At 47.8% G+C, this 20,082-nt stretch overlaps 1 protein-coding gene across 1 annotated transcript in view; it reads left to right on the top strand.

Annotated features, from left to right (window-relative positions):
- CCNI2 (cyclin I family member 2) overlaps positions 1-20,082 on the top strand; it is a 60,269-nt gene that overhangs the window by 20,898 nt on the left and 19,289 nt on the right. The window contains exons 2-3 of the mRNA XM_069652500.1: positions 4,095-4,254; positions 19,876-20,010. Coding sequence (XP_069508601.1) covers positions 4,141-4,254; positions 19,876-20,010 — 249 coding nt within the window. The 5' untranslated portion in view covers positions 4,095-4,140. The remainder of the gene's footprint in view (positions 1-4,094; positions 4,255-19,875; positions 20,011-20,082) is intronic.

The following is a 20,082-nucleotide window of genomic DNA, read 5'->3' as shown; positions in this document are numbered from 1 at the left end:
GCCCCCGCTGAAGCAAGTGCATAATAATTGAGCTTTCTATTAACTAAGCTCGCATCTCTCCAGTACATTGTCTAGATACTGATCGTCCAATATATCCAGCAACTGCCAGATTCTTATCGCTCTTGTGTCTTCGGGACTAACAACATGAACATCCTCCACCACAACAAGGGCCTAGTCTGTGGCACCAACACTGAAGAGATTTTCTTTGTGGGACTTAACCCAAATGAAGGGAGATTTGACTGAATGGGCAGACTGAAACGGGCAATAATCAATCACTCTCTTGTGGAAAAGACCATGATCATTGTGGGAATCCCACAATGAGCGATTTGTTGCCACTAGACCAGGGAGCCCAAGAACTGAGGCAGGGTGCAAGCAGCGATAGTTAGTCAGCCCTGTGCCATGGCGATTACTACTGGACTCTGCACACACCATTCCTTTGGCAGGTTACTAGGTCACTTAGGAGTGACCAAGACCGCTGGCCAGTTGTCTGCTCGTTTTTACTGGCCTCAGATAGGCGTAGAAATCGAGGAATGTGTGCACTCTGTAAGCATCTGGTGGGGCAACGAAGACCCTTGCCTCCCCTCCTGCCCCTTAACTCCACGATCAGTGGCTGGGGTGGCCTTTCAAGAAAATGGGGATGGACCATGTGGGTGTTTTAGTAATGGTAGAACATGCCATACAATACCCAGAAGCAGTCCCTTAAGTAGAACATCCCCTGTGGTGCTGAAGGCTCTTATTCTTGAGAGGTTCCCAAAGAAGTCTTCTGGCAAGCACTTCAGCTTCCTATCAGTGTACATGGAAACACATTATTTGAAACACTTACAATATAGGTTAAATTGCATTACACGCCTTCATGTTCGTTTTTTTTTTTTTGTTTTTTTTTTTTAATTTATTTTTTTAAACTCCTCTTATGACCCCACTTTGGGGTGTGTTCACCAGAATAAGTATTGGTCGGTTGCCCCCCCCCCCCCCTCCCTGCCAACCCTCCTTTTTTGTTTTTGTGGTGTTAAACTTAGGCGGGTGGTGGTTCCAGCCCCTTCTATCTTTGCAGGTCCCTGACAAAAAGAGAACTGGGTCACATTTGTGAGATTTGCAGTGGTTTGGGCTATACACCATTTAAAAAAAAAAAAAAAAAAAAAAAAAAAAATACCTTGGATGTCCATGCAGTGTTGAATCCAAAGCTTTTGCGCTGGGCCATATCCTTGATGATTGAATCGGGGATGTATAGCACAAGCCGCATCAGGACTCTTAGTGCAGATGGCCTCTCTTCATACTTTTGTCTTGTGTGTGCCTTTTGCTACCCAAAATGTTGGTAGTTCTGCTTAGGGAAATGTGCGCTGCTAAACAGGCTCCCTCTCCTAGGACTCCATGCTAAAAGGTATAGTGCGAGCCTGTAACTGCTCGGACCATCTGACGCTCAACAGCTGTCCCGCTGTTTGTAGGAACGCGCAGTACCCCCAACTGCCATGTTGCCTAGCATCCTATTGAAACGCCCTGTTCCAAGTGCTGCCTTTAGCTTGGGGCAGCCCATGCCGCAACTGCGCAAAATGATGCCCTCCTACTAGGCCTGTGGGTAATTAATAAATATCCTATATGGTTGTCTAAGGAAAATATATATATTTGCAAGATATAAGCCAGACATAAAAATGTACTCCCGCCCGCCGCAGCATTAATTGCAGCGCACAATTTCTCTTTTCAAGCGCAAACTTCGAGGCCATATATATATATATTTTGGCAGCCCCCACAAGTTCTGTCTGGGAAGGGCAAAATGGCTTCCTTTATCCTTCACCGGCAATCGAGCAACTGTTCTGGGTTGCTTTCCAGTTGTTAAGCTGACTCTGGTTTTAGAGTCCTTTGCGAGCCACTATAGGTCCCCAGGAGCTGCCTTTCTCATTGCAAGCTTCAAGATGATTCAACCAACCCTTCTACTTGACCCGACTTGAAAGTGCTTAGAACCTTGTCTCAAAGCTTTCAATTCCCCACCCCCCATACGAAGATAAAGGCTCTCCAATGGCCTGGTTGTAATGGCCCCAGAGAGACACAAGACCCCACTTCAACTTTTTTTTTTTTTTTTTTTTTTTTTTTTAATGCTTCTTCATAAACTTGCTGCAAGTACTATTGCCGGACCACACTGCCCAAACTGCTGGGCAGATTTTAAACCAGGTCCAAAACAACTGGGGCACGAAGCAATGACTTGCAATCCTTTTGGGGTTATTCCATCCAGTATCTTTTAAAATGTTTAAAAGAGAAGGGGGAACTGAAGAAACAGCCGCCATTGTTTTTCTCGTCTTAGTGTGAGATTGCTTTGGTTATACAACGTTACAGTTGAGGGTATTGGAAAATGAAACGCAGAAAAAAGGTTTTTATGGGTCATAAAAACACATGCAAATACCATCATACAATCAGGTGGGGGGATAGAGGAGGTGGAAAGAAAGAGGACACCAAGTGAGAATTTTAGGTGGCTAGCGACCACATTTGCAACACTAACATTTCCCCACATCCTCTGGTATAGCCGACATTTCAAAGCAAACTGTCACAGAAACATTGAGGGGAATGGGAGAGGCCAGGGGAGGCAAGGAGGCTTTCGGGGTAGTGTGTGTGTGTGTGGGTGGGTGGGGGGGCAAAACATTGTCACTGATATTCATACCCCTAGTTATCAGTAGTCCATACTAAAATGGGCATCAAGGACTCCCTTCCATGCAGTAACTGGGACCGACCCTGCTCGACTTCAAAGCGAGGAAGGGGCCGGCCCCTTTGGGCCATGTTGACTAATAAATGAGCACAAGTTAGAAGACCTTTTTTAGAGCAACATGGCCAGAGGGGGCGGCCCCTTCCTCACTTTGAAGCTAAGCAGGGACAGTCCTGGTTACTGCATGGATGGGATACAGTATTTATTAGAAGGCCATGGCTAGTGGTCTGATGGTGTTCTAAAATATGGGCACGGCCAAATGCCATGGCTCTTTTACCTGAATATGTACATGGGGATGGCTGAAGGGCGTGGCCACTGCTTTTTGTTGGATAATATACTGTTGGCACAGCCAAAAATTTGGAGGCCATGGCTAGTGGCCCCTTAAATTTGTCAAAATATACAAGGGGCCCTGCAGTATTTAGGAGACGCGATATAGTATGCTTTCCAAGTTAAGTTTAAACATTTAAATGTATTACAAGATTAGGAGTCGAGCGGAGTATTGGTTAATGGTACTGATCATTTTATCTTTTGTCAGAAGGTTTTGTATGGCATCTCCAAGAGTTTTGATGCCCGCCATACTCCAGCAAAATTTACTTTACTAGTGGTGCACTACACCGTGTTCAAACCCCAATTGTCCCATACTGATCGAACTAAATTTGCGGTATGTTAAGTGTATGTTAGATATCTAATGCATCAACCGTGTTGAGTACCTTTGCTGCTATAACTGCGAAGCACTTAGTGGGGTGGCGGTGGAGGGTACCACGTTACCCCTACCAAAGTCATTCGACCCAGTGAAATGGCCACAACTCCACCCTAATAAGCTGATGCAGCCATTCTCCTACCATGAGGCGGTTACTGTACACTTTCAGCCTTACTTTACTGGTGGGTTAGTCTTGTATATGGCTTTACGCATAGGGTGACCAAACATCCCGGTTTTGTGGGGACAGTCCTGAAATTGGACCCTCTGTTAACCCTTTCCCCGCCTCCAGATTTTTGAATTTAAAAACCCTGTACCGGTTTTGGGGAAGGGAGGGTGACAACTTAAAATCTTTACAATCTAACAACTATGCTGAATAAACATTTTAAACTAGTGTGAAAGCCCGTTCACACAGGCCATAGTGCGTGAGAATTCAAGGCAACAGCTCCCTCTGGCGGTGACAACAGGCGAAGCAGGCAGTCTCTACTGCGCATGACTGCATCAAACGTACATTTGGCCTTTTTAGTAAATTGTTTTGATAATTTTACACACTCTCCAGCATCCCGTGATGGATTTGGTTATCTCCAGTTTAAGGCATAGCAGGAGATTATGGACTGTTGTAAACTCCTTGCTTGGTGTTGTGACCAGAAAATAAGATGTTCAGCATTGTGTAATTTAACCTTGTTTACTGTACTTCTTCTGCTTTAGATTGCTGCGCCTGACTGGGAAGAAATTGGCCCATACAGGAGTGGTCATGAAGTATACCGGGATCTCCGAGAGCCAGCACTTATCCTTTTTGTTGGAAAATGCCTTGGCTACGGAAGCCCGACTTTCGAAGGTTCCAGCATTTCAGAACTGCATGCTAAAGGTAATCTTTTATTGGTCCAGAATATCCTGTAGTTGAGAACTGGATTGTTTGATTGTATACCTAATATGTCAAAAGTTTTTGGTTGCAATTTTTCTCTCCATGCATGGGGGTCTTGAAGTGCACGGTTCTTCTCAAACAGTGAGTGACAAGCACAGGGTTTGTGTAGGCTGAGGAAGTTGGGATATTGTAAGTCTATTGAAACCACAGGGGCGGGGGGGGGTGAGGGGGAGAGATCTTGGTGCAAACTGTTGTCGCATTTTAGTATGCTTTGCCAGCCCCTCTGCAGATGGGCTGTCAGCAAAGGTCCCCCTTGCATTAATAATAATTTATTTAATGTTACAGTTTAGTTCAACTTTACACATACAAAGTTAATAAGACAAGAATTAATTCTAAGATCAAACTAATATGACATGAGATAATAACACCATAAAATAGCAGTAAATGTCTACTTTCAGAAAGTAAGGTAAAGAATTAAAATAACAATCCAACCTAAAACATGTCCAAAGTATACCACCTTAGCTAACAAGGAGTAGAGTTAACATAAATTAAAACACAATTCAGAGTATCAAGACATTATGGTACACATGTGGCCACGGACTTCAATGATCCTTTGTATAGGCAGAGTCTAAGGTTGTAATATGGACAACATATCCAGATCTTGATGCCTAGTTTTTCCTCTAAGCCAGATGTTGTAATACTCTCCGAATTTAAGCAGTGATGCCAAAATAATGAATCAGATTACCACCAGATCATGAGTATACTTTTCAATATGGTGATGAATTACGTCAATCATACTTCCACATTGTGTCAAGACATGTTACACAGTCGGCAGATACGTTGTTCAGACAGAGTGCGCTCTCTCCTGCCCGTGACCAATAAGGTCGGGAGCTGGTCCAATCTTAATAGCAGTACAAAGCGTTGCAGTCTTTTGGAGGGGCATAGGTTAAGGTAGTCTTGCGGTTTCATGAATGAATAAAGCCTAAATTGCACAAATTCATAGCTTTTCAATTAACTAAGCTGGGCAAAGTTCTCCAGCCAGTCCCACATTTCAATACACTTGTCAAGAGCCATCTGGACCTGCTTAGTGTACCCCTTCTCGTCAAGACCATCCTACCTCTGCAAGATATTTTAACATGTGACAGCGGGTGAGAGGGGATTTTGCTTCTTGCATATTTCCTTGTTAACTGTAATCAGTAGAGGATTCGTTGTACCACTACGCATTTTCATGAATAGCCCAGACCTCTTTTTCATGACAATAGCTTTCAATGATGGTATTCCCAATTCCAAAAGTATAATGGCCATTGGAATTCCTGGTGCTAGGCCCAGTACCCGCCGCCAAAATTTCCCCTCTATGACCTGAAGCCAGCTGAGATCTAGTTCGAAAAGAGCCTCTAGCCCACAGGTCATCATGGGTATGAGCACTTGCAGATAGTTGGCGTGTGCCCCATAGCGTAAAGCCTCCTTGTTTGTGAAGCTAGCAATTAACGCTGTGACCTGTGCTGCGCCTGTGCTCTGGGAGTGTTTGCATGCCACGTATTCACCGCTAGGCTCAAAATCAATACCCAAATAGTGATATTGCGGCGCATAGGGGATTATGATCTTGTCCACCATTAAGGTTAACGCGTGATACTTTTGTTGCTAAATCGCAGGACCTTAGTTTTGTCAAGATTAATGGTGAGACCGTTGCATTTAGCATAATCCCACAGTGCTGTAGCCGATCTACGCAGACCACTGATCGTATGATTAAAAAATGACCAAGTCGGCTGCGTGTGCCAGGACAGAGCAAACCACCTCCCCGATTTTAGGAGGGCAGTTATAGCCACAGGTATGTCATGGACATAGAGATTGTATATCAAAGGGGCGGTCACACATCCCTGTTTCACCCCCCCCTGTTCTGCTGCACTTTGAGTCAGGTGTCCCTCTTGATCTAATTTCAACCTGACCGAGGTGTTATGGTGCAGCAGTCTAAGGTAATACAGAATGCCAGCGGGGCAGCCTAGGACAGTAAGTTTAGACCAAAGACGTTCTCTAGGGATCGTATCGATATATATAAAGCATATAGCGGCGGTTCACCCTTACTACGGGCCCTAGATCTCAACAAATTAATGACCATAAGATTGTGACTCGTCAAATAGCCCGTCCTGAATCCGCATTGGAAATTGGACAGAATACAGCCCCATCAACCCATGATTGAAGCTCCTCAAGCAATAGCGAGGCAAACAGTTTACCTGTTGTATCCAGCATAGAGAGGAGCCGATGGTTATTGGGATCTAACCGGTTACCCTTTTTGAACACGGGTATCAATACTGCCGTCTGCCATGAGCTTGGTATTGACCCCTGCGCCATTATCTTCTCAAACAGTATAGCCAACACGCTCGCCCAGAACTCGGGCTGATTTTTAATGACTATGTTGGCTAGACCGTTAGGTCCTGGTGCTCTGGAGGATTTAAGAGTATTTATCTTATTAATTATGGCCAAGTATGATATTTCAAAGGGCATAATGGGTGCCAAGGTTATCTGAGGGCAAGACTCTTCTCTCTGTAATATAGTATTAGGGCCTTGTACCCATTCCTCAGCTTTAATAGGGTTAACCAATTGGCCCTTGACTGGCTCCCTGGCTTCCACAAGGAGTGACCAGATGCTACGCGCATTTTTGGAGCAGATGGTCTGGACTAATTTCTGGTGAGCCCTGGTATTTTCGGCAAATCTTATATTTTTGATGATCGCTCCATATTTGTTTTTAATTTTCCTCGCAGACACACCTAATACGCAGTTCCCTTCTCCGGTCCCTCTTGGCATCTCTAATCTTCTTGTTAAACGGGGGGAGCCCAACCACAGGTCTGATCATACTCATAGTTGGGACCGAGGCATGTGAACGAGAAAATACCTTTATTCAGTTTTCTTTTGATTCAATGGACATGAAGTTGAAATCTGGTTAAATTGGGCCATTTGTCTATCTCAAGTGCTAATGAGGCCTGGATTATGTTCTTGGCCGACCACCTAATGTTTGTACCTTCTTGTTGCTTTTATCAGGTACTCTGTTCGATTTTTAATACACATCGAAGTGCAGAATGATCACTCCATTTGTTTGATGAAACCATCATATCGTCAACATCAAGGAGCATTTTGGGGCACATGATTATGTAATCGAGTATACTACTATACGACCCATTGGACCGTGCCCCTTGCATTGAATGTGGTTTGAACAGATAGATTTATTATCTTCGCCATTGCTTAATAGCTGTACAGTGCCTGCAATAAAACAAATGGCCGCCACCAGCAATGTAGAATTTTCTCATTGCATATCCATGGAGTGGTTAAGCGATTTTTGTTTTTTTTTTTATTTTAAATTGTCACGAGTGTAGTGAAAGGAAACCCTGATCCAGGACTGATGGTCTGCGCCCTCCGTCTGCACTAGCTCTGCACCAGGTACATTCTGTATAGTCCAGCTTACTTCCAGTTGGCTCTGACTGTCCCCAAGTACCAGATGGTTCAACGACTAGTCTCCTTTAGTTCGCACTGAGCTATCTTTTCTCGGGAGGATAGCTCAAGGGCAACATGCTTGCCTTGGAAGCAAGGCGACAAGGAGCAACACTGGTTCGATCCCTGGGTCCGCGCTTAGAAAGCTCTGGGTATTAAGTGCTTTATAAATAACATCATCTCATATGGTGGTGGTTAGGCTTACTTCTCGCTACTACCTTGCTTTGTAGATCTGAAAGTTGTTCTGCTTCTAGATAGGTTGGCCTAAAACGCAGACATTGCTTTGCTATTCCTGTGTCTTGGGGCTGAAGTCCATGTATAGTCGAAGCACCATGCTTAAGCTTCCTTTTGTGGTGTGTGTAATTGTCCCACAGTGAGTGAATGTGTCTGTATGCCATGGAGGGCCAGCCGGGCAACGGCCTGGGGTGTCATTAACCCCCCCCCCCCCCCCCCCCCCCCCCACCCAACCCCTGTCATGCCAGCTCAGAGGAATCTTTCAAGGTCTCCCTGATCTGGTGTGGTGGGTGAAGTTGTGCTATTCCGGCACCTGTGATGCTGGAAATGCATCGGAGGGACAGGGCCTCCGTATCCCTGAGCTTCCCTTTCTGCCTTTATCGTGTTTTCGGCGCAGGAATTCATGTGGGACTCATGGCGGTGCAGCTCTTTTGGTTTTGGTGAACGGGCCCATGGGATACCCTTATGGCACCCATGGGTGGGGGGGGGGTACAACCCTGTGCCCCTAGTGTGTGTGTGTGTGTGTGTGTGTGGCCCACAGAGCAGGGTACGGGCTGGTGGCAGCTCTGTGCTGAAATGACTGGTGCCCTGAGCGGCCTCCATTTTGGGATGCACAGCCCCGTCATTGGAATCGGTAGATTCCTGATGGGGACAAGATGGCCCCCGTAGCCTCTTGCCCTCCATCGCCCGTTTCCTTGATCTTCCCGAAGTCCCGGGAAGCCCTGTCCCTTCCCCCTAACTGGCTGTTGGGTGGAAGTTCCATATATGTAGTGTGGAGAAGTGCCGACCAGACTGCCCGGAGCCTTCCCAACAACTGTATGTTGTGGGTGGGACCTGGGTGAATGGAGTGTGACGAATACGCATTCTGTGTTATGGATGTCTAGTATCTTGTGACAATGACTGAGGCAGCCCTGCCTGAAACTGGTATGAATGCAGTGTGGAGTGTTGAATGGCTGGGTACTTGTCCCAATACACAACTTGTTGTGAGTGTCTGGAGAGAAGTGAATGGCCTGACTGCACTTATTTATTTGGATTTGTATAGCGCACATCTGCCCGGGGCATTGTGGCGCTGAAAGTAGTGTTACTTGTTACATAACATACATGGTGCATAGATTACAACAGGAAATAGCATAGGTGAATACAAAACTCATTTACAAAGCATATACAGTAGAAGAGTAGGGGGGTGGAGGGTTAGTTGAACAAAGTGGTTTTGAGTGCGTTCCAGTTTTTTGGTGCTAGGTGTTGGAAGCTGGACCCTCTGGCTTTGCTTCTTTTGAATGTGGGAACATGGGTCTGGTTAGTCAGGTGAGACCTGGTGGATGTATTGAGGGTGATTCTTTCAGAGAGATAGGGCGGAGCGTTGGCGGAGAGGCATCTGTGGGTGATGGCCATGGATTTGAATAGGATGCGTTCTTTTATTGGTAGCCACTGGGCCTCTTTTCTGGCTTGGGAGATGTGCTCCCTTTTTGGGATACTCAGAGCTGCTCTCGGGGCATTGTTTTGTGTGACTTGCATTTTATTTAAAGGTTTTTTTGCAGATGTGCCCAGGAAAAGGGTATTGCAGTAGTCCAATTTGGTGCCTACTGTGGCTCTGGCCAGGCAGTTTTTTGTGGATAGGAAGGGAATAGTTTCTTACCTGTAACTCCATTGGTATCTTTCATGGATTCACATGTTTAGAACATTCCCCGTCGTCAGACTGGGACCCCTCGGTACACATATATAGCCTTTTCCAATCGGAAAACTTTTTTGTGTCCTATCTACGTCCTTTTAGGACCCGCCTACGCATGCTCCGTAGGCCGTCCCCGTATAAGAGGCCCGCCCCCGCGGTTCCCCTTCAGATTTCGGCCCCTCCAAAGTAGGAAGGGTTAAATTTATCAATTAAATACATTACATTCCGGGGAGGTTGGCGGGCGCATGTGAATCCATGAAAGATACCAATGCTGGAGAAATGGAGTTACAGGTAAGAAACTATTCCCTTCTCCAGCATTGGATCTTTCATGGATTCACATGCTTAGAATAGATTGTATAGCAGTAACACTTGAGACGGCGGTGAGAATGTAATGTAATATACCCTCAACATACTACACAATGTATATGTACAGTAGGAATAAGTTACCGCATATAACCTTACCCACCTAAAATAAACTGTCATTAAAAAAGGTAGACAACAGATTCTCCACAGCGTGGAGCTTACCTTACTGAAACAGATGGCGCAGGACAGCTCTTCCCATCTGCACCTCGTCAGCATGCTGCCTGGCAAGGCAGTAGTGGCGGGTAAACGTGTGGGGCACTGACCATGCCGCAGCTTGGCCTATGTCCGTCAACAGAATTCCTGCCCATAACGCTGTTGAGGAGGACATCGATCTTGTAGAATGGGCTCTATGATGTCCTTGCAGTGGCCTTCCAGCCTTAGAGTGACAAAACGCAATCGTCGATGAGACCCATCGAGCCAATCCTTGTTTAGAGATTGCTTTTCCTCTCGTCGACGGACCATATGCGACGAACAGTTGTCTGGTAGACCTGAATTCCTGTGTACGATGTAGGTAAAATTTCAGATAACTCTTAATGTCCAGGGTATGAAGAGCTTTTTCTGCTGCCGATGATGGTGTGGCGAAGAAAGTAAGGAGAACAATGGACGAGTGTTTGTGATACACTGTCGGAACTTTTGGGACGAACATAGGATTAGTTGCCAGGACTACTTTGTCCTTAAAGAATCTTAGGTATGGCGGGTCTACGACCAGCGCTTGCAGTTGCGAGATTCTTCTAGCTGATGTGATAGCAATCAAGAATGCCAACTTCCACGAAATGAATTTTATGTTGGACGTGGCCATAGGCTCAAAAGGCGGTTTCATTAAGCCTGCCAACACTGTGTTGAGACTCCAAGTTGGGGGGGAAACGTTTTTCCGGGGGAAAAGCTCGAAATAAACCCCTCATGAAGTGTTTACAAGTCTGTCGCTAAATAGAGGAGACGACTGCCTTTTCCTTGTGAACCTCGAGATGGCCGCCAGGTGCACCTTTATCGATGTGAAGGATAATCCCCTCTCCGCCAAGAGGAGCAAGTAAGGTAGAACTTGTTCGGCGTCACCGACAACGGTTGTAGGCCCTGTTGTCCCCTACACCATTCACAGAACCTCCGCCACTTATAGGAGTAGGATTTGTTTGTAGAAGGGGCTCTAGCCGCCTGCAGAATTTTTTGACAATCCTCAAACGTCTAAAGCACCGAACTCCAAAAAGTCAGGAGCCAGGTTAGACTGAGGTTGAGACTGTCCGGGTCATGATGCCACACCGTGCCATTGTCCCGGTATAGTAGGTTCGGGGCTTTCGGAAACCCTATGGGATGTTCCAGCGACAGGTGAAGCAGGTCGGAGAACCACGGTTGCCTTGGCCAGTATGGTGTCACTAGAATTACCCGGCAATTGTATCTGCGTATCCACTGTATTGTCCTCCGTATGAGGGGGAACGGGGGAAAAGCATAGAGGAACATGTCCGTCCATGGGAAGGAGAATGCCTCCCCCCTGGAGCCCTCTTGAGGCCATCTGCTTGCGAATTGCTCGCATTTCTTGTTGTCTTTGGTCGCGAAGGCGTCCAGAGGGGGGTGACCCCATTTCTCGAACACTTTCATCAGGTGAACTGTGTCCAGTTCCCACTCGTGTATCTGGGCCATGCTTCTGCTGAGGGAGTCTGTTTGGGAGTTCCTCACTCCTGGAAGGTGATGAGCCACGATGGAAATTTCGTGCTTTAATGCCCAATGCCATGTTTTCTGGGCTTCTATGGAAAGAGTTCTTGATCGCGTCCCTCCTTGTTTCCTCAGATAAAACATGGCCGTTGTATTGTCGGTCAGTATTCGTACTCGCGAGCCCTTGATGTGTGGTAGGAATGCCTTCAAGGCCCATCGTACTGCTCTGAGTTCTAACACGTTTATGTGTAGGAGTGACTCCGTTGGAGACCAGCGACCCTGCGTTTGGAGAGCACCCATGTGAGCTCCCCATCCGGTTAGGGAAGCATCCGTGACTATGGTTCGCTGAAACTCCGGCTCCTGTAGGGGTACGCCGTTGTTCAGATTGTGGAAACTCTGCCACCACTGAAGGGTCCGAAGCAGCTTGTTGTCGACGATGGTTATCTTGTCTGACCACGATCCTTGAGCGTGCGTCCATCGGTCCACGAGGAATTCCTGGACTGGCCTCATGAATAGGCGACAGTTTTCCACCAGATGGATGCAGGATGCCATGGCCCCTAGGACCGAAACGTATTTTCTCACAGATCTTGGTGTTTCGCCGTAGTCGGCATGCTTGTTGATTGAGTCTTGAGGTTCTGTCGAGAGAAGGTTTCACTAGCCCTAACTGGGTCTCGAACTGTGCCCCCAGGAATACCAGCGATCTCGATGGCTGCAGAGTGGATTTTTCGAAGTTTATGGCGAATCTCACCTGTTGTAGAAGCTGCATGGTGGCTTGTAAACTTGTGTTGGTCGACGCTGGGGAGGATCCCCTTGCCAGTCATCGAGGTATGGGTATACATGGTGGCCTTGCTTCCTTAGCCAGGCCGCTACTGGGGCCAGGCATTTTGTGAACGTTCTGGGGGAGGTCTTGAGCCCAAAAGGAAGAACCGTGAATTGGTAGTGAGTCCGCCCTATTACAAATCTTAGGAATTTCCTGTGTTTCCGACACATTGGAATATGGAAATACGCGTCCTGTAAATCCAGGGACGCTAGAAAATCCCCCTCTTGAACGGCGCGGATCACTTCCTGCAGAGTGAGCATCTTGAATTTTAGGCTCTTCAAAGATTTGTTGAGATCGCGTAAGTCTAAAATGGGACGCCATTTGCCGTTCGACTTTTTTACGACGAAATATCTTGAGTAGACTCCTTGACCTCTGTGATGTTGGAACTAATTCTATCACACCCTTTGCTAACATGAGTGTTACCTCTTGTTGCAGTATCTTCAGATGGGAATGAGCGGTGAACGCAGGTGGAATTTGCGGAGGGCTGTGTTTGAATTGTAGAGAGTGTCCGTTTCTTATAGTATCCAGCACCCATTGATCCGTCGTTATTCGTTCCCATTCGTCGACATATGCTGAAACTCTTCCCCCCAGAACGGTGTGTTGTATGTCACTGCTGATCTTTATTTTGCTTGTCTCTCGACGACGACGGATATGATGGTCTTTTTCTGGAAGTCTGGAAGTTCCGGCGACGGTTTGCCGTTTGAGAGGCACGTCTGTATCCCTGGGAGGGGTAAGCTGATCTGCCAAAGGATCTGTCTCCAGATGCAGAGAATCTTGAATTACCTAAAGCCCCTCTAAAGGGACGAAAAGACTTGTAGTTTCTGCCACTCTGGAGGGCACCCAATGAACGTGCCGAGTCCTCTTTCATTCCCTTTAGGGCTTCGTCCACCTTCTCACCGAAAAGAAGGTCTCCCTCAAAGGGCATATCTAAAACTTTGTATTGTACTTCTGGCCTGAAGTAGGTACACTTAAGCCATGACTGTCGACGTAATAAGACCCCATTATTGACTTGCTTGAAGCCTGACTCAGCGAGGTCCACCGTGATGTTTATTGCGTGATTTGAGGCTTCCTCACCTTCTCGGACGAGTAACATCGCTGCCTTCCTATGCTCTTCCGGAAGATGATCAAGCAACGGAGCTAGCCTGTGCCACATCTCCCTATCGTATCTGGCAACAATTGCCAGAGAGTTTGCGGCCTTTACTGTGGTCGCTCCCACAGATAGTACTTTCTTGCCAAAGGCATCTTGGCATCTCGCTTCGTTCTCAGGAGGAGTCGTGCACTTGTGCTGGGCCTTCGCCTTCCTCGCCGCTGCCGCCGACACGTTGGTTGGGAGGATAAACACTTGGGGGTAGACTCTGGAGCCTTAAACTTTTTTTCCAGGTGTCCTTTCACTGCTGGCTCTGAAAACGGGTGGCACATTGTCTGCAACCCCTCCTTCCATACATGGTCTAGTATCGGTATCGAGAACACAGACCTCCTTCTCTTACCCATGTGGTCGAACAAAAAAGTCCTTTTTCTGTTCTTCCTGGGACAAACCAAATTCTTTGCATGCCTTCTCCATCATGGAATGTCGCAATGTCGTCCGGAGGGGACGGGTGAGCTGGGCTTCTAGGGGTTTCCAACTCCACCTCTGACTCCCAGGTTGGATCCCTGGAGGGGGATGATGAGATATCCGACATGGCTCCCCTGTCAGACTCCGAATCTGGCAGCTCACCTTCCTCTTGTGCCAGTGCTGAGATTGGCATGCGTAGGTGCGTCGGTTGACGGGACGGGCCCGGCTCGTCGACGGGTGACTGTGGCAGGTTTGCCTGAGGTAGTCTCTGGTCCAACGACTGTAACAACGATTGAAGCGTGGACAGAATTTCCAACTACAAAACAGATTGAGGATTGAGAAGAGGGGCAGATACCGGTATAACGGATCCCCTCGTCGTCGACGACTTGTCAGCCACTCGTAGCCCTAGGTCTGCTGGGCCAGCTATTCTCTCATTCTCGTCCGCCGAGGACAGCAACACAGCCTGTTCTTGTAGTAAAGTATCCGGGGGGATCGGATCAAAAACTTCAGGCCTCCTGTAGAACCCCCGTCGACGAGGACATTGTCGTCGGTGGGACGGTGGATGCCACCTGCGTAAGTGGCAGGGTGGAGGCCGATGACTGGGCCGCCGTCGACGACGGTGACTTAGCAGGTGGTTTTGGCTGTCCCGCCTTTTCCACACTTGGCTTGCTTTTACTCGACTCTCGACTCGTGGTCGATCTATGATGATCGCCCGAGGAGGATTTCCTTTCCTTTGATGAAGATGATTTCTTTGACGAGGAGTCTCTAGTTGAGTGACTTCCAGACGACTCTTTTTCCGTCGGTCGAGATTTCTTCGCCGGTGGTTCCGACGAGGTAGCGCGGCGTGATGTTTTCGCCGATTGTGTGGAGCCTACCTCCGAAGGGGGGTATGCCCCCGCTCCCTCATTCAGCCATGCCACCAGTCGTCGACTGCGGTCTTTGAGGGTTTTTTGAGAAAACCATTTGCATATGTCGCAGTTATCTGCCGAATGATGAGGGTGGAGGCAATATATACAATCCATATGTCCACCCACCCCCCCCCCCCCCCCCGTAAACTTTTTTCAAGCCGCACGTCGCGCAAGGGCGGAACGGCGCTTTTCCTGACACGGAGGACATTTTCTGTACTCAAATTCCAGTAACGCAACCTTGTACAAAATAGTAAGACAACGCGAGGAGATCCCACTACTTTGGAGACGGTTGAAATCTGAAGGGGAACCGCGGGGGCGGGCCTCTTATACGGGGGCGGCGTACGGAGCGTGCGTAGGGGGTCCTAAAAGGACGTAGATAGGACACAAAAGTGTCGGAAGTTTTCCGATTGGAAAAGGCTATATATGTGTACTGAGGGGGTCCCAGTCTGACGACGGGGAATATTCTAAGCATGTGAATCCATGAAAGATCCAATGCTGGAGAAGGGTTTTACAGCATTAATTACCTTTGTGGGAAGTGCAGCAGAGGAGGCTATGGCATTGACCTGCCGTGTCATGGATAGAGTGGAGTCAAGGTATACACCTAGCGTTTTTACTGCAGAGGAGACTGTGATGGTGGAGTTATCAATGTTAAATTTTATTGAGGCAGGAGTTTGCTTAGTGTTTCTTTGGTGCCAACTAGTAGGATCTCTGTTTTGTCCCCATTTAGGCAGAGGCCGTTGGCTTCCATCCATATTTGGATGGCTGTGTAGATCTTAGTGCCGCAGCATCTTGTTCATAGATCCCTGTGGGGGGGGGGGGGAGGTTGGACTTGCGTATCGTCAGTGTAAACTATGTGACGATGATCAGGTCGTTGAACAGTGGGAGGGTGAATATGTTGTATAGTGTGGGGGCAGTGCAGGACCCTTGTGGGACGCCACAGTGGATTGTGGTGGGGGTCGCGTTGGCTAAGTCGAAAAAGACTTTCATAAATCGACCCTCGAAGGATGTGACCCAGGAGATGGCACCTGGGTCACCTGGCACACTATGCACCTGATTGGCTGCCTGCCTACATGAATGCCCGTGTGACCCAGCAGAATGAATGGGAGACCAACTAGTAAATCTGGGGTCCCTCTCACTGCTAGAATTCGTGTTGGTTCAGAAGCTGAAGAGTAACTGGAGTGAAACTGAAGCTTGACCTTGAAGCCCTGCTGGAAGAGAATTGCTGTTGCTCTCCTTCATCAATCTGAAAGCTGCTGTGTCGCCAATGACTGACCCAGAGAGGACCTGGTAAAGCGCCCTCTTCACGAGCTACAAGGGACCATCGTGCACCAGCTGATCTTTGCCAAAGCTCCCTAGTAGACAGACCTACGACAGGCTGCCACCCGAGACGGGGACTGCCGCGGAATCCCAAGGAGAAGCGCCCGTTGTTGTCCGCCACGGTCGACGACCACCGGAGCCGCCATGCCCCCGTTTGCCTAAGAACTTTCAAATCCAAGGACGCTCTCGTCCGCATCACTGCCGCTTTATCCCGCTGGAGAAGGCCCGACCGACGCGCCAAGGAGTATCCACCGGTGGGTTTCCTGCCACCCAAAGACCAAACGCCAACTACTTGACGCCCTTGCTGGGCCACAGTTCTTCAAACTCTTTGCGGTCCACAACTATCGACATCGAGGTGCCCCGCACGCCTCCTACCATATAGTACAGACACCCCCACCCCCGGTCCTTCACAGCACCTATTGAATAATGTGGGCCCCCTCCCTGCATGACCATTGGGGGGGAGGGGGTGGGGGGAGAGGAGTGCTCGAGGCATGTGGGTGCAGCAGGAGATGGTTGGAGCCACCCAATTTACGCACATCCGTAGCCCACCCCCCCCCCCCCCCCCCCCACATGTGCCATGTGACCAGTTACGGTTCTAAACTAAAGTAAAAGCATGTTCCTGCTTGAAGCACTCTCTTAACCACTGCCCTTCAGCGTCTACAAGTAAATGTTGATCTGCCGTGCTTTCCTGCTTTCAAGGCTCTGCCATTGTCTCATTCCCATAGCACCTCTACACAATGGATCTGAGCAACATTGTAGGGTTCTGCGAGCAACACAATGCTCACAAACTACACGTTGGATCACTGGCTTCATGGAAGGTGGCTGTTGGCAGTGATCTTCAACGGAAATGGAGTGACAGGTTTTTCTCTTCTAAATATGTTGCTAATTGGAATGTCTGAGCACTTCCACATTGGCCCTGCTTTGCCTACATCCCACAGAAGGTACAGGCTCAAACGGAACTGTTTGAGGCACAAAGGTCTTTGTTTAGGCGCCCACTGGTGTCAGTCATTCTCAAATTAGTTGCACCATGATCAAGGCTCTTTGGAAGGAATGGGGGATCCTTACAAGAGGAGGTGTCTTAATGAGTGTTGGGTGTAAGTGGGTTTCCTGTCCCTTCCCACTCATCTCCCTGACTGGTAGGGACCCAGCAATTGTTGTAAACACATGTTCCTTAGAAGTCCCCAAAGAGTGACTGCTACTTTTTCCTCTCGATGGTAGCATGCCTCTTTTGACTGAGGCAGAGTAAATGGTGCATATATCGGACGAGCAATCCTAGAAAGCTTTACATCACAGCACATGGGGAGTCCCTTCCATAGGGGCCCCAGGGAGCTGTGGTTGGAGGGGGTTAGGGGCGGAGGAGACCTCCATTGCCAAATGTGGGTCTAAAACTGTGTACTGCCTTACTTCAACAGGAACATAAAATGCTAGGCTGTCTGCACATCTGATCTCTTGCCTCCATATCCATAGATGAGGCTTTAGGAAGGGCCTGGGGGTATGAAGGTAGTTGGCGCTCTTCCAAGATATCGAAGCAATGTAGTGCTCGGCGTTGGTGGACAGAATGCATGCACTGGTCCAATCAATCTCTGACCTTGCCTTTTGATGCCAGGGGTGCAGCTGTATCAGCAAGAGGTTTTGTGCACTTCTGGGATTGGCAGAAAGCAACATGGTTCTGCTATTGCTTCAAGATCTGCTGTTGCTGTGGACGAACTTTAAGAGGTGGTTGGGGGGGGGGGTGGGGTCTAATGTATTTAAGGACTGAATTAGCAATCCCTAGTAGCCTTCCTTTCATTAGGGTGTCCATTGTATTTAACAACTGGCCTAGATCCCCGTTCAAGGGAAGACCAGCAATCACTTTAGACGGGTCAGGATGTCTGTCCATTCCTCACTGGAAAAGTGGTCTTCTGACTTTCCATTAGACCACAGGAGATTCAGTGGGTGTCCACTTTGTTGTTGGGGAAACCTTTCTAAACAGATGGATTCTAAATGTGAGAAGATGGGTAACCTTCTCCATGTCCTTAACCCAACCCCCCCACATCATTGCAAGGTGGAGATGTGGGCACTTCCTTATTGTTTGGGGTAGGGAAAGGGCAGTCTGGATCTCCCACGGAACAAAGCAATTGCTGATCAGAAAAGCAAGGAGGTAGCTGGGGTATGGGAGAGGCGCATCGTCCTGTTTAGTCCTGACGGCAACCTTCAAACTAGACCTGGATCGGAAGGTCTTGGTGGGGAAACATCCAGATGGCCAACACATTCCTACAAATGGAATACCTGACCACCCTTAAACCTGTTGGTTGCCACCCTTCACATTATCCAACTAATTTCCTGCCAGCCAACAAACCATCACTTGCTCTTCGTTGCACTGACTTGGCTTGATTCAGGTTATTCACCAAGTGCTTGTACCGATGGTTGTATCCCTAACTTGACCATTCATCGTCCATATGGCTGGAAGGTGGCTGATCTTGATTAGCTCTAGGTCTGCAGAACACTTGTCCCATCACTGATTCATCAACTGGCCGAAGGTCCAGCATTCTCCTTGTCCTCAGATCGGGGAGAAATCTGGTCTAATGCACAGTGAACATTCGTGGCTGTCAAAAGCCTGATGGGATGAAATGTAAGTGAGCAGAGACTTTTCTTTATGGGCATGTGTGCAGAACTGGCTTCTGTAGGTGTGCATACTTGATCTATTTGCACCCCGCCCCCACACAGGATTTTCACACTGTTTTTGGGGTAGGGGTGGTTAAGTGAAGGAATGTTGATTGGGCTAGTGCAACCTCAAATTCTCTAATTCTTCCTGGACTGGTTCCTGTTTGGGTGGCTGTGTATATGCCAGCAGTCCAATGTCCTCCGGTTAAGAATATTAAGGGGGCCACTAACTGTCAGTCGGGAAGTGGAATTGGGTGTTTCGAGGAAGTTGTTATGGTAGCCATACTTCCCTGCTTTGAGAAGTAATGAATCGATGCATAGGATATGGATTTTGGAGGGGGAAGACGAGTGGTTCAGAAAGAATTCCCGGTGCGGGGCCCTCCCGTGTCCCACGCCTCCATGCTGAGCCCCTCCCTTCCCAAACCCTGCCCCTGATGCCATAGCTGCTTATACTTTCTTTGAAAAGCAGTCCCCATGGTCTCTTTTGGAACATCCTCTCCTCCTGCTGAAAGCCACCCCTCAATCCCCAGACTTCCTTCAGACCAGCCCCACAGTTTATAGCCCACTGCACTACACCCAAGTGAAGGGGATTTTATTCCATTGCAATAATTGCCCACCAATAGCATTGGTGCAAAAAACTACATACTTTTTACTATAGTTTGCAAGGATGCTTCCATTATGGGACAACCTACCTTTTTGATAGAACTTTACTTTGCTACTATCCTCAAGCCTGGCTTGTGTTGGAGATCCTGATCCTAAAAATGTAGCATTCTTACTTAAAAATGTTACTGGGCTTTGTGGTTGAATCCAACACTGTCAACTGCCATGCATCTATCTTTTTTAAATGTTGTGTAGATATGTAAGGTTGCTTGTGAATTTCAGTGGACGCTACTTTCTCAGAACCAGCCTTTCCTTTTATTTACTTGTCCTGGCACACTATCCGTAGTTTATGTGCAATACTACTAAAACCTTGATAAATGTTTTGTTCTAGGGCACAGACATCACTCCACAGCATTATGAAGAAGCTGTGCTGTGGATTGGAAAATTAAGTTCACAGTTCCAGTTCAACCCAGAAACATTTGGTTTGGCAGTCAGCATCCTGAATAGAATACTAGCATCCGTGAAGGTACTTGCTCGTTGGAATTTAAAGAAATGTAAAGTTTGTAATTGAAATTGTGTGTAGCTCGCACTCATTTTC

Source organism: Ambystoma mexicanum, chromosome 3p, assembly GCF_040938575.1.
Source record: "Ambystoma mexicanum isolate Mex_15411 chromosome 3p, UKY_AmexF1_1, whole genome shotgun sequence".
NCBI lineage: Eukaryota > Metazoa > Chordata > Amphibia > Caudata > Ambystomatidae > Ambystoma > Ambystoma mexicanum.
The sequence above is the reverse complement of the archived record's forward strand: the minus strand, read 5'-3'. Positions and strand labels throughout refer to the sequence as shown.